This window comes from Nipponia nippon, unplaced genomic scaffold (assembly GCF_047370975.1).
Source record: "Nipponia nippon isolate SJK-2023a ecotype South Korea unplaced genomic scaffold, ASM4737097v1 scaffold_4, whole genome shotgun sequence".
In the NCBI taxonomy this organism is placed as follows: domain Eukaryota; kingdom Metazoa; phylum Chordata; class Aves; order Pelecaniformes; family Threskiornithidae; genus Nipponia; species Nipponia nippon.
In genome coordinates, this window is record NW_028262358.1 from 108,430,224 (window position 1) to 108,442,858 (window position 12,635).

A 12,635-nucleotide genomic window follows, 5' to 3' on the forward strand; every position below is an offset into this window, starting at 1 on the left:
TACTGAGTTTGGTAATCAACACTAAACCTCTAATGAACTAAAAATTTATTGGGCTAAAATCTGTTCAGTAGATGGATTGGACTGTAGTTCTGTACCTTTACTAGCTGTATTTCCTGGGGCCTCCTGGCAGATAGCCAAACCATGACGCAAAATTTTCTGCTGGCTGATGCTGTAACCAGTGACCTTCATCATGAGGGCATACCAGTATGTATTTTTCTATATTTTGTTCCTCTAGAGGTCCTTTCAGTTGCCTTCTCTTTCTTCTTGCTGTTACTTTTACATTCTTCCTGAAGCATTGCATGTCACTAGAAGGCATGAGAATACAATCTGAAGCTATAAGAGACCACAGCTATGGAACCCTTGGAGTCTTAATCTGGTTTTGACAGAAGGTAGCTTTTCTTTGCTGTTCTCTTGAGAGTTTGTGGTTTTTGTTGGTTTTTTTTAAGGGTTTCTTAAGCATCATGGTGTAAACACAGAAGTTTATTATTTAGTTGCAACAGTGTGCCAGATGATCATGAAGCAAGATCTAGTCTGTGCTTTGGAAAGCTTCGTTCCTTGTGTTCCTTTACAGGGATACTCAGCAGATGTTCCACTGGGATGTGGTAGCTTTCTATATGTGTTTTCCAAGGCTAGGTGGCAGATTTCTTGATCCTTGTTTTAATGCCACCAGTGACAACAGATGCTTATTCCCATGCATGTGAATGTAATATTTCATTTTCTATGATTCTATGATTATTAAAACTAAAGACTATTTTAGCATAGATTTAGTGTGTAATTGAGGTTATGCATATAATGCTGCAGTAGACTAAAGTGAAAGGTGTAAAGTGATACAATGCTATCTTGTACTATTTGTTACTCTATTTGAAAAAGTGATGTACAAAAAATAAATATAAGACTAATTTGGTGACTTGGAACTTGTTTTCTTTGGCAGTGTGGGATGGAAACCTTTAGGAGTCAACGAAGCATGTTTTTAATGCACCCCTATGAATAGAGGCAATCAGCCTCTGCTGCACGTATTACTGTCTCAGCAGAAGGTGTTTGGCAAGGAGAGCTGAGCAGAAGTGGCTCTGCTGCCACTTGAAGCTGCATTCAGGTTTTGCGTTCTGTTATCACCATGGCTGAGCTCATCGTGGATTACATGCCAACTGTACTGGGCAGCCAACTTCTGCTGGCCTGCTAGATGCCAGCTTGAAAGTTTCACTTTAATTCACTTTTGCTTTGGAGGAGAAGACAAAGAGGAGCAATACTTCCTAGTGAAGTGTTACTGCAGTACAGTTGTGCTGCAAAAGAGGAATTACCACAGTGATACCAGTAAGCCTCTGTTGAAAGTCCTGGGGATCAGGGAACAAGTTTAAGCCTTTGAGCTGAAAGGTTGATATTGTCCCCTTTATCATCACTTATTGACCCACATTGAATAAATATAAACTTCTTTTTTTGGATTGAATTGATCAATATATTTGGCAGGCTTTAAGTCTGAATTGTGTCAGATATTACGTCTTCGCTGTAAAACTTGCTAGGATTTTGGTCTGCCTGACGTAAGCAAGTGCATCCTTAACTTAAATTTATCCCTCTTCATTGTTCATCTGCTAGTTTCATCTGCTTGCTGCCATAAGCAACAGATGTGCAATGAACTGTGCAGGACAAGCAAAGGACACTCAAACTAATAGTGAACAGTTCAGGTGTGTTTGATCACTGCTTCTCAAATACTTACTATCTGCAAATGTCAGATAAACCAAAGTTTGGAAGAAGAAAATTGTTTTTGCTGATATTTTATGTTAAATGAAAAAGTGGTGGCAATTGACAGTAAAGCAGCAGTTTAATAGCCTTAAAACTTTTGGGGTTTCATTCATATCACCATGTCAGACTTTCACATTAAAGTCTCAGAAAAGACTGTACAGCACAAGTCTTATTTTGTGATGTGGAGCCGTTATTCATGTGCTGTTCTGCAAGACTATTTCATCTCTTTCTTTTGAAAGAGTGTGGAGTTTGCCTGTGGGCTTTTGGAGGAAGTGATCCAGAGCATCCGTGGAAATGGGGTCGTTTTAATCTTTCTTCTCTCCCCCTCTCCTCCCTGATGGTTGTACTAGAAATAAGTATTATTAGGCTCTACTCTTTTGGTGTCCTTTATGTACTTTTTAAATGGCATCTTCTAATGAGTTAGACTGAATGGAGGGCTAATATAAAATCTTCACTTTGTTTCAGAGAATTTAGGAGACCTTAGTGGAGTCACATCCACAATGAATTGAACATCAAAGACTCAGACTTCACAAACACTTCTTTGAACTCTCCATGTGATTTGTTTGGGAGCAAAAAGTGTGTTTTGCTTGAACATCTGCCTAAACCTAGTCTAATAAGCATAAAAGTCATTTGTTGCAGTTCTGAAGGTCTTGGGAAGTTCATAGATGATATGACATATATATATGTATTTATATATATAAAAGCAGTTGCTGCAAGTGCCAATGAGAGGAAAAAAAAAAAAAAGCTGTAATCATTGTTGGAGTAGCGTAACTGCCTGTGTGGGGAAGGTAAAGAACCAGCTAATTTTGGGAAGGAGGGAGGTAAGATAATATGGACCTTCCAGCAGCCTCAGGATGTGGATTTCCCACACTTGAAGTGACAAAACAATACTACTAAATATGGTGTTAAGATTGGACATACTACATAAATTACCCTAGATGTCTGGGGGGAGTCCGTTTTTTTGTTTGTTTTTTTTTTTTCCCATGTGTGTAACTTGTAAATTAGCTTTCCTCTTTGTGGGAATACATTTGTTATGTGTGATTTTCTTTCTGGTTAGCCATTTGACAACTCTCCATCTGGGCCCTGAAGCCTAGGATAAAGATGCTCTGCATGGTCCTATCCTATTGCTGTCTTGAGGGTGATATATAGGTATTATAGCCTCTTTTTATAGCTCACTTTGTGTTCTTGTTTGCCCCAGTTGGTTGTTGCTACAACAAAGTTGTGCTCTTGGCACATAGCAAGGGTTGGGAGAAAAATGCAGACTAAAACTCTGAGTGTACTCAGAATATTAATCGTTATTTCTAAAATTAACTTAGCAAACTGATTGATCTGTCATGCTCTTAGGAATAAAAATATCTGGCTCTGTAAGTCACAATATCATCAGGCTGGAAAAGGGGCATAATAGATGCTTGGTTCATGAAAGACCTTGTGAGTCTCACCTGGGTAGCTAGAGTTGTGGGAGTTAAAGAATGTATTTTAAGTGATGGGTAATCAATGTTGGTGAAAGAAAGCTTGTAACTAGTGGTGGAAATGGCAGAATTGGGAATGATTTTTGCATGTACAATGTCAGATAAAAGTCTGTGACCCACGGATATTTCCTGATTTCTCTCATATTTTGTCAGTGTATTATGTGGGGTTTTTTTCCTTCTGCTTGCTATGTACATGTTCTGTCAGGCAGGGGATGTATAGCCTACTGCAAGTGCTGACACTGTCAAATTAGCCATTGCTGTTTATAGCTTTTTTTTCCCAAATAGCTAACAGGCAGCAGCTGACAATGAGATTTACAGTGGCAGAAATGTACTGAGTATCAATATAAGGAGATGATGGAGTATCATTACTTTTGTGCTGTTTTTCAGACTGTTCTGCAATGACTACAGCAAGATATAGGCCTACCTGGGACTTGGTACTTGACCCATTAGTGTCCTGCAAGCTCTGCCTTGGTGAATATCCTGTGGAGCAGATGACAACAATAGCACAATGCCAATGCATCTTCTGTACCCTGGTGAGTTTACTTTTTTATTAGGTATAAAAAACAATACACAATTTTAACTGCAGAAATCATGTGTCTTTCTGCTGAGTGGGTTTCACCCAGAAGTATTGGTGCTGCAGTGGAAATAAATACTGTTGCTGTGTACCTGACACAAATGCTAGCAAGTAAACTTTTCTGTTTTCCTATTTGGGGAGGAGAAACAAAAAGGTTTTTACTCAACAATTCTGTATACTGCTGTATACAGTTACCTCCTTAGCAAGGTTATTCACATTTTCCCTTTTATCTGTCAGTGGCTTGGATTTGGGGTTTCTTTGCTGGGTTTTGTTGGTTTGGGTTTTTTTAACTTTAGCCCCAGGTCTTTCTGGAACAGAGCCATGCACATGCTTGTAACTAGAAAAGTACTTAATATATTATGGATTCTAACTTCACTCTATCATAACTACAATCACGTAACAGGTTTTCATTACCATATTGCACAAATGTGTGCCTAGAGTAACAAGAATCTTGTCAGCTAAGTATAAAATACTATTTGGTATGTAGCAAAGATCATCATCACAGTAAATTTGTATTGCTAGTTTACAAACAGAGAAACAAAAGGTGTAGTAGTTTTCTATCTCTAATCATTTGGAATGAAAATATTTGATCCTTTAATTTTGCAATGGGTGCAGGTACACAAAAAAGACCTTGTAATGATGGCTCAGCAGTGGAAAAATTACAGTAACATCAGTAAGAATATAATTTTTGGGATAAATGCTCAGACTTTAACACCGTGTCATAAACTCTTGAGAAATAATAGGTTCAGACATGAAATCAGGTGATTTTTAATTCAAAAGTCTTTTTTGACAAAGTTTTTTGGGGTTTTTTTTGGGGGGAGTTTCTTAATGTTGAAGAGGGAGGATTTTTTTTTAAGTAGTCTTTTCTATCTTTTATTTTTCTTCATAGAAATATTATCATTTTTTTAATTATAGAATTTTTTTCTATAGGGAAGCTATAGGGAATGCCAACAGAACAGACAGCTCCTCTTTGTTGCTTACTGAAAACAGCAAAAAAACCCCAATGTAAACAGCTCAGTTTCTAATATGTGTAATATTCTAAAAACTCCATGTCATTGCAACCAACTTTAACAGTGATGTTCCATGGGAAAAGAGAAGGTTAGTACACAGGCAGATAAACAGGTACAGTCTGTTGCAAACACTGTGCCTGTCCAATTAAAAAATAAGTATTACTTCATTATGCGCTTTGAGAGGAGTGTTTGCTCAAGCATGCAAAAGTATATAAAATAATAGGCTTCATGAAAAATAGAATAATAGGCTTCGTGAAAACTGTTCTCTACTGCACAATGGATAGTTCTAGTATTTACAGCTGAGTTTTCTGTGTCTCTCCCTGTTGCCTGGATGCAGCGAATATTTTCATTTCACTTTTCAGTAATGTTTATGTGGCAGCAGAATGGCTGGGTTATCAGATACATCTTTTCCTCTCTACCTTGTTCCTTCTGACTGTTGCTGCCATCACTGATCTTCTGTTTCTTCTTGGTAGAATATGGTTACTGACTCTTACTGCTATTTTGAAAGATATAACCTGTTACAGATATTAAAGATGTAACCTTTGACGTTGGATTCTTGTGTTGAACTCTGTTCAGGTGGAATCATCAGTCCATTTTTACCACTTGTATTTGATTGTCTTGAATAGTTGATTCAGCTTTGTCCTGTTTAAGTGAACCAGTATACTTTGTCTGCCTTTTGTATTTCATTGTAATAATGAAAAAATTATTTACCCTAAAGTTTTCCCATGAATTAATAGGAAGTAGTATGGTTTAGTGGTAGACTTGGCAGTGATAGGTTAACGGTTGGACTGGATCTTAAGGGTCTCTTCCAACCTTAATGATTCTATGATTACCCTTGCTTTTGTTGATTGTGGTGCAGGAAGAAATAAGAATCAATCCTAATAATTGCAAGAGGCAATAGCTATAAACCTGTTACAGCCCAGGAATTCAGCATGACTGAAACCCGAGGCCTCCATCTCTGCCTTGTGGACAGTCTGCAGGTTAATAAATTGCCTGAGAACACAGTCCTGTAATGAGTCAGGCAAGACTGTTTAGCCCATTGGCAATGGTTAAGGAAGAGTGTGACAGCTATGTAGCAATTCTTCCACTGGTGTTCCTCCAGTGATGATTTCCAGAAACTTGGTGTTTCTGAAACTGGAAATCATCATTGCAGTCCTCAGTATGAACTGGATTTTGTAAACAGCCAAATTAAAGTTATTGAAAACCAATGGGGGTGGGGATGGTGGAATCCTTTTGACTCAAGACTTTGGATGGAGTCTACATACAGTAGATCCAGTATGTTATACTAGGATAAGTGGAAATATAATTGGAGAAATATTTGACCATCTCTGTTTTGTTCTTGATGGACCAATATATAATTTTGTTCTGGCTGCTTGCTTTTATGTAAATGACCTGAGGTAACTGATGGCCTCTGCAGTGACATGAGCAAAAAGCAAAAAGGGATGTCCATTACAAATGTGAAAACTTATTTTTGCTGCAGCTCTTGCTCCTAGCTCTAGCCCTTCTGTCTAAATTGCAGCAAGCTGAGACAGTGTAAGTATGTATTACAAAGATCTTTCAAGTGCAGTGCTACTGGTATGTAGGCAGAATTTAGATCAACATGCAGATTTCTCAATTTTATAAAATTTCTGTCTGCACGTCTTCACTCTTTATAACCATAGAAGTGCTGTGGTAAAGATCTCATGAAGGATTGTCTCTTCCTGACACTTATACAACAACACAGCATTGCTATTCAGAAAGATAGAATGGGGACACTGTTTCCTTTTGCTCTCTGGCAGAGCTGTGCATGGGCTGAATAGAGCAGACTGCCACTCCTCTGCTGATAAGGCATAGAGGCTACAATTTCCCATCGTATTATTTTGCCAGTTGTGGCTATTAGTACAATACTCCATTATGGTTTTTTATCGTTATGATTGGTAATGAGCACACAATGCTGTGGGCTCTCAAGTTTTGTATATCTCATGCATTAGGAATTTATCCGTTGTTGGATTGCTCAAGGTACCAGAGGAACAAAAGTCTAGAGTAGAAAGGAAAACAAGCTGTCTGCTGCTGGCTTTTTCTTTGGTTGTTTTTCTGAGTATTGTCAAGGGGCAAACTAATATCTGTTTCCTTCTGGAATCATGTCAGCAACAGGACCAATCTTAAGTGTGCTTTTCAAATTTTGGACCAAAATGCTTAAATGTCTGTCTTCTTATTAAATCACCTTTCCCTACTTAAATAGCACACAGTAGATAGCTAGCAGCCTTAAATTTAAAGATAGTCACTTAGCAGTTGCTTGCTCCAGGAGAAGTAATTGATTTTGCATGTTTCTTCAGAAAGCTTTCCTTATGACCCTTACCTCCTTAGGGAAGGAAAGGGAGAGTAAAGCAAACAGAGCATCACTTTTTTCTTTAATTTTGTTTTTGTATTAGTTACTGCACCAACATTTTTCAGTTATTACTTAGCCTTTGCTTTTCTGGAGTGAGGGAAGATAGGGAGGGAGCAATTTTAGTCCAGTTCCTACCTGAAATTCTGACCATTTTATAATCTATGATGAAATTCTCATATGTCTTAAAGGACAGGATGTTCCCTTTATGTGTTACCAATTGTGTATGTACGAAAGTTACAACAGGTTTTTTCCAGTTGATATTCTTTCATGGAAGTCCATGGATTAGTTGCTGAAATGTATTGTGATTCAGGATTACGTGTATATTGGTGTAGATATCTAATTTTTATATATAAAAACGTACACATAGAAGTGCCAAATAATGTCTTGCAAGTACAGTGATGCCACTACTCTTACTTCAGACAGGCTTAGCTCCTCTTGCCTTTGCATTAGATTGTTCAGTCCCCTTCAAGATTTTATGCAGTGCTGATGATTCTGGTACCGGAGGATTCATTGCTTACCTTTCTCAAATTTAAAAAGAAAATTAGTCAAGTAGGAAGTCCAGACAAGCAAATATCTAGAAGAAATAGGAAGCCTGAGAGAGAACTTGTCTTTGATGGGGAAAAAAAAAATTATTTTGATTACTTATCTGAAATCCACCTTATTACTTATGGAAGAGTGTTATTCAGATATGTGTGAGAGAGAGAGAACACCTACAATCAAAAAGAAAATAACAAAACTAATGTTAAGACCTACCTTCTGCTGCTTGTTTGTGATTTCTTGTTGGCCAGCTGTGGACATGTAGATCAGCTTTGCGGTCTTTGAAACTAATAATGCCATGCCAATTTTATATCTCTTTAGTAGATACATGTACTTCAGTTCTTACCCACAGGCTCTACCTTAAGGCCTTGAGACAGCTGGTTAATATTCCCTGGACCTTTAGGTGTTCCTCTGAGTTTGGTAGAACTGTGATTTAAATCCACCTCTAAGTGTATTCTATCTCAAGTAACATGACAGTGGGATAGTGATAGACTCTTCCTGCTATCACTAGCCCTCTTTAATCAGGATTACTGCGTTTGCCTAATCATGACTGTTAATGCTTGTCTACTTAATTCTAGTCATTCCCCTAACTGAGCTTCTTCATAGGCTGAAGACCTGAAAGGAAGGGAGGACCCTATGATCAGCAAGGCAAATACCATTGGCCTGCCTGTAACGGGCAGCAGGCATCTCTTTTTTTTTTTTTTCTTTCTCTCTCTCTTGTCGTGCTTGACTGGAAGCACATAGAGCTTTGGCCTCTGAGTTGAAAGACAGGAAAAAGCAGGATTTACTCAGCGTTCTCCCTCACTCCGAATGAGGCAGCATCAGCTTCTGCTTCCCCTGGGGCAAGGCAGATACCAAGAACAGTGTGAATGGGAGCAGGTGGGCTTGGCTGCCTTCCTTTGCCATGGTTTGTCCCTACTTGCCAAGGGAAACCTGCTTTAACAGAGCTGCACTGGGCTGAGGCCAGGCTGTCCCCTACCTCTACCAAGGGGAGATGCCCTGCTTGCTTTGAAGCAGGAAGAAGGGGGAAACCTAATGGCTTCTGAGGTTTTATAGAGCTCTGGTTACTTCTTAGCAGCTGTAATGTTTTCCTGTTTCCCACCAGCTGCTGGCAAAGCTTAGAGCTTGCTGCTTGTGCTCACTTCCCCCAAAACCATAGCAGAAAACTGATGCTAATCTTGACATGTTATGTGTCAGTAGAGGCTTCATGGTTAGAAGTCGCTATGTGTTTGCATAGCAATTCACATGGCTGTCTGGGTTCTGACTTCTCTTGTAGGTGCTGTGATGACAAAACTCCCTGCTTAAATAATAAACTTGCCTATTTACAGAGTAATTAATGTACAGTTGGGAACTGCAGAACCCTGAGTGAAAACTAAACTTGATCCAGAGCCTTCAGCACTCCCCTCTCCTGTGTGATGTTACTAAATGAGATTAACGTTATCTGTCTTCTGGGTGTTGGGAAAACTAGTTCATTTTTGTTTGCATAATGTCTTGCATGTGAAAGTGAAAGGTCCTTTGTGTGCTGCAGGTGTATTGTCCTCCCACTGGGAAATATTCATTCTGTTCTGAAATAGAATAAACTTTTCTCAAACAACCATATAAGGGAAGACAATTTTTGTTGTTGTTTTTGCCTCCTGAATGTTTGAGTTTCATCCTACATATTGGCATTTGAAAACAAATTTCTTTTTGTAAGGTTTACTCTGTTTCTACCAAATGCAGCCCTGAATAGGTGAGAACAAGAAGCTTATGCAAGATAATGGAGGGGTAAAAATTCAATATGAAAAAAATGTTTAAATATCCATCCACTTGCAATAGCTATTCTAAGATGAAGATGCGCATGAACTGCAAGATATTATCCATCTCTCATTTAGCCATTTTCTGCTGACTATCTGCTGATGTGAAAGATTCCTCTGAAGAAAAATTGTTTATCTTCTATATGTTTTACAGTACATGTTCATATATAAATTTGTATATAAACTCTCTCTCTAAAAAAAAAAAACCTACCCACCATTTCAAAGGATAGGCAGCTGTAAGTCTTCATTGCCTTCCCTTTCTCTATTAAGACATTCAACTGGAAACAGGTGCTTGTTTTTCAGGTTCATTTAGTTCCTGTTGCTTGGTCCTGCTTGTGATTTCCACAGCCATTGATTGCTGTGTCTCAAAGGATATTTGCTGTAGTCTAATATTTCTCAAGCCGAAGATGTCAGCAGGGCTCCTCTTCCAGGGATAGCTCTCACTGAAAATACCTGCATCCTTGATGATACATGCATTTCTTCTTGCCTCACCTTCATCACTTGTTGACTGATGGCCTGATGTTGACGCTTCCCTGTACTCAAACTAGCACAGTTACTCTGCAGAGAATTGGAGGCTGTGCTCAAGCAGAGGGGTGCTGCACCTCATCTCTAATGTGAATATCTTGTCTGTGGGGTTTTTGAATCAGTTAAGAAGTGTGTATGAGGGACTGGTGTGATATTTGGGTGTACTGTCAGAAAGTATTTGGGCAGAGGTAGAGCCAAAGCAGCAAAATCTGCACTGCTGTCCACAGGCTAAATCAACAGCTGTCTTTGCACTAACCACAGTGGCATTTGCAATGGGTGAGTCCCTGCTCCTGGCAAGCTGCTGGCATTTCCCATCCTGAGATTCTACCAGCTGATGGGAGCACACAGACTTTTGGACAAGACCAATTTTTACAGCTCAGGAAAGGATGCTTAGATGGTTTGCCCTGAGACATGGAAGCACATGAGTTGCATTTATCTTCCCCAGCCAAGACACCGTTTGGCCATCATCCACAGGCAAGATGATGTGACCGGATTTAGGCTGACAATATAGACTCTAGCAGGGCTGCAGAAACAGCTGGTGTGTATACTCTTTAAAAACTGACAGCATGCGGGGAGGAAAAGGCATTTACCCTTGGCAATTTTGAACAAAAAAATTATCTTTAAGAAGGGGCCAGGTGTTGGGCAGGTAGAGGCAGGAAGCCTGTCAAACAGAGCTTTTTCAAATTACTTGCCACTTTGGGGAAAATGTTTATCGCCTGTGATGTTATCAATCTCTGGTCCTGGCTGAGGTGTCTTTCTTGGTGTGTACTTTTTTGCTTACAGCATAGGAGGCCAAATTTGGGCGCTAGGTACTTCCCTGTTGCAGAGCTCTGGAGAGCCTTGCAGGTCTTAGAGTCAAGGTTCTGTATGCTTGTGTAGCATGATTTTTGTTTCTGCAACAAAACGAAGGATATAAAGAGCAAACATGTTTGACTATTCTCTGTTACTGCTTTCACATTTGTAGATTTGAAGTACTGCATGTCAAGATAAGTGACTATTTCCTTCTGTGATTTGTTCTTAAGGTTGATAAATCAGCTGCAGGGTTAATAAAAATTGCAATTTGGATAGTGAAGATTTCTTTGAAAGTGGATTATCGCTGAAAAGATGTCTATAGAAGTGGAAATGATCTATTAAAGTTCAAAGTAGTATCACAAACATTAAACATCTGTCTAATGTAGATCTGTCTTAGATCTAGGTGGTTTGTGAGGTTGAATATAGCTTGTGTTCTTGGATTTGGTCAGTATAGCTGACAGTATACCTAAAAGAAAAAAAATCACTCCCACGGTCATGTGTATGCCTCAAACAGATCTCTGTGATGAAGTGTGCGTAAGTATTTTCCAGTAAGTCACTTGTCAACCGAGTAGGATTAGGGTGATACCAAAAAGCCAGATTGTAGATCTGCCTTAGAGAATTGTGCATACTGGAGCAGCAGTGCAAGAGTATTTCAAAGTTGAGCCTGTGATTTAAATAAGAATAGATTTAAGCAGTATTAAACTACTACCTTACATGAAAAGGCCATGTAGTAATTTTGAAATAAGCTTAAAAGCTCTACAAGAACCTACCACTTTTTTTTCCTGTCGCATGTTTTCTTGCATGCTCTAAGTGTGCAACGGAAATTTGGCAGAAAGTAGTTTTCTTTTTCTATGAAACACTAAGATTAAAAGTGCATTTGTCTTATTACCAGATGAGCATTCCTGTTGCTTTTAGAAGTATCCACTGAAATATTAAAAACAGTAACATATGACAGTTACATATGGCTACATGAATCCCTACTCTACAGGAAAAGGGAAGACTCAGGCTCCAACCTTACTCGGTCATTCTTCCCTCCTCTTCAGAGAATGCCCCAGCTGTAGGCTGCTTATTTTAGGGGAGTTTTTCCTCTTGAAGATTGTTCAGCTTTGTCTAAATGGAAAGTCTGTCTAGAAAGTGATGTTTTCTTCAGGGAGAAGCTATCTAGTCCAGAGTGAATTTGCTGTTTGGACGAAAGGGAGGGAAGCTATTATTCCAAGAGTATTAGCCTTCACCTGAGATATGGACACCCAAATACATCTCTGATTTATTTGTAGTGAGACACATTCACTCTCATGCACACTCTCTCCTTCTGCCCCAGTGAGTACTGCACACTGCATCACTATTTACTATTCTAATCCGAAGCTAAAAATGAGTGTTACATCCCATTACCCAAAATAGTTACGGGCAGTGTGTCTACCAGTATAAATACCTGTGCACCAGACTGACTGCAGAATTAGCTTAGTAGATTAGCACGGAGCAGTGGAATAACCTTGGTATTACACTGTCTTCTGGCAAGAAAGGATATTACCTTCTTAGTGTTCATTTTTAAGTAATGTAAAGAAAAATACCTGGTATGCAGAACATAAGAATATTACAAAATACTATCAAAAGTAGTTGTTGCAGTAGTTTTGTTCACCTGTGTAGCCTCATCACATCGATTTTGAGCTTTGGCTTAGTATCCTTTTAGCATAAAAACTACCCGTAGACCAAACTGTAGATTTGTAGCTACAAAACACTGCTAAATAAGTGCTTCTCACTCAATATCCTTTCATATTCTTTCCTAGAATGTAAGGCCAAAAGGGATCATTACATTCATCCAGCCTGATGTCA

General features: G+C 38.9%; 1 protein-coding gene across 14 annotated transcripts in view; it reads left to right on the top strand.

The window, feature by feature from the left end:
• RNF144A (ring finger protein 144A) overlaps positions 1–12,635 on the top strand; it is a 68,128-nt gene that overhangs the window by 36,575 nt on the left and 18,918 nt on the right. For all 14 annotated transcript variants that reach the window (XM_087775106.1, XM_087775105.1, XM_087775103.1 and 11 more), the window contains one exon: positions 3,594–3,739. In XM_087775106.1, coding sequence (XP_087631232.1) covers positions 3,605–3,739 — 135 coding nt within the window. In that variant the 5' untranslated portion in view covers positions 3,594–3,604. The remainder of the gene's footprint in view (positions 1–3,593; positions 3,740–12,635) is intronic.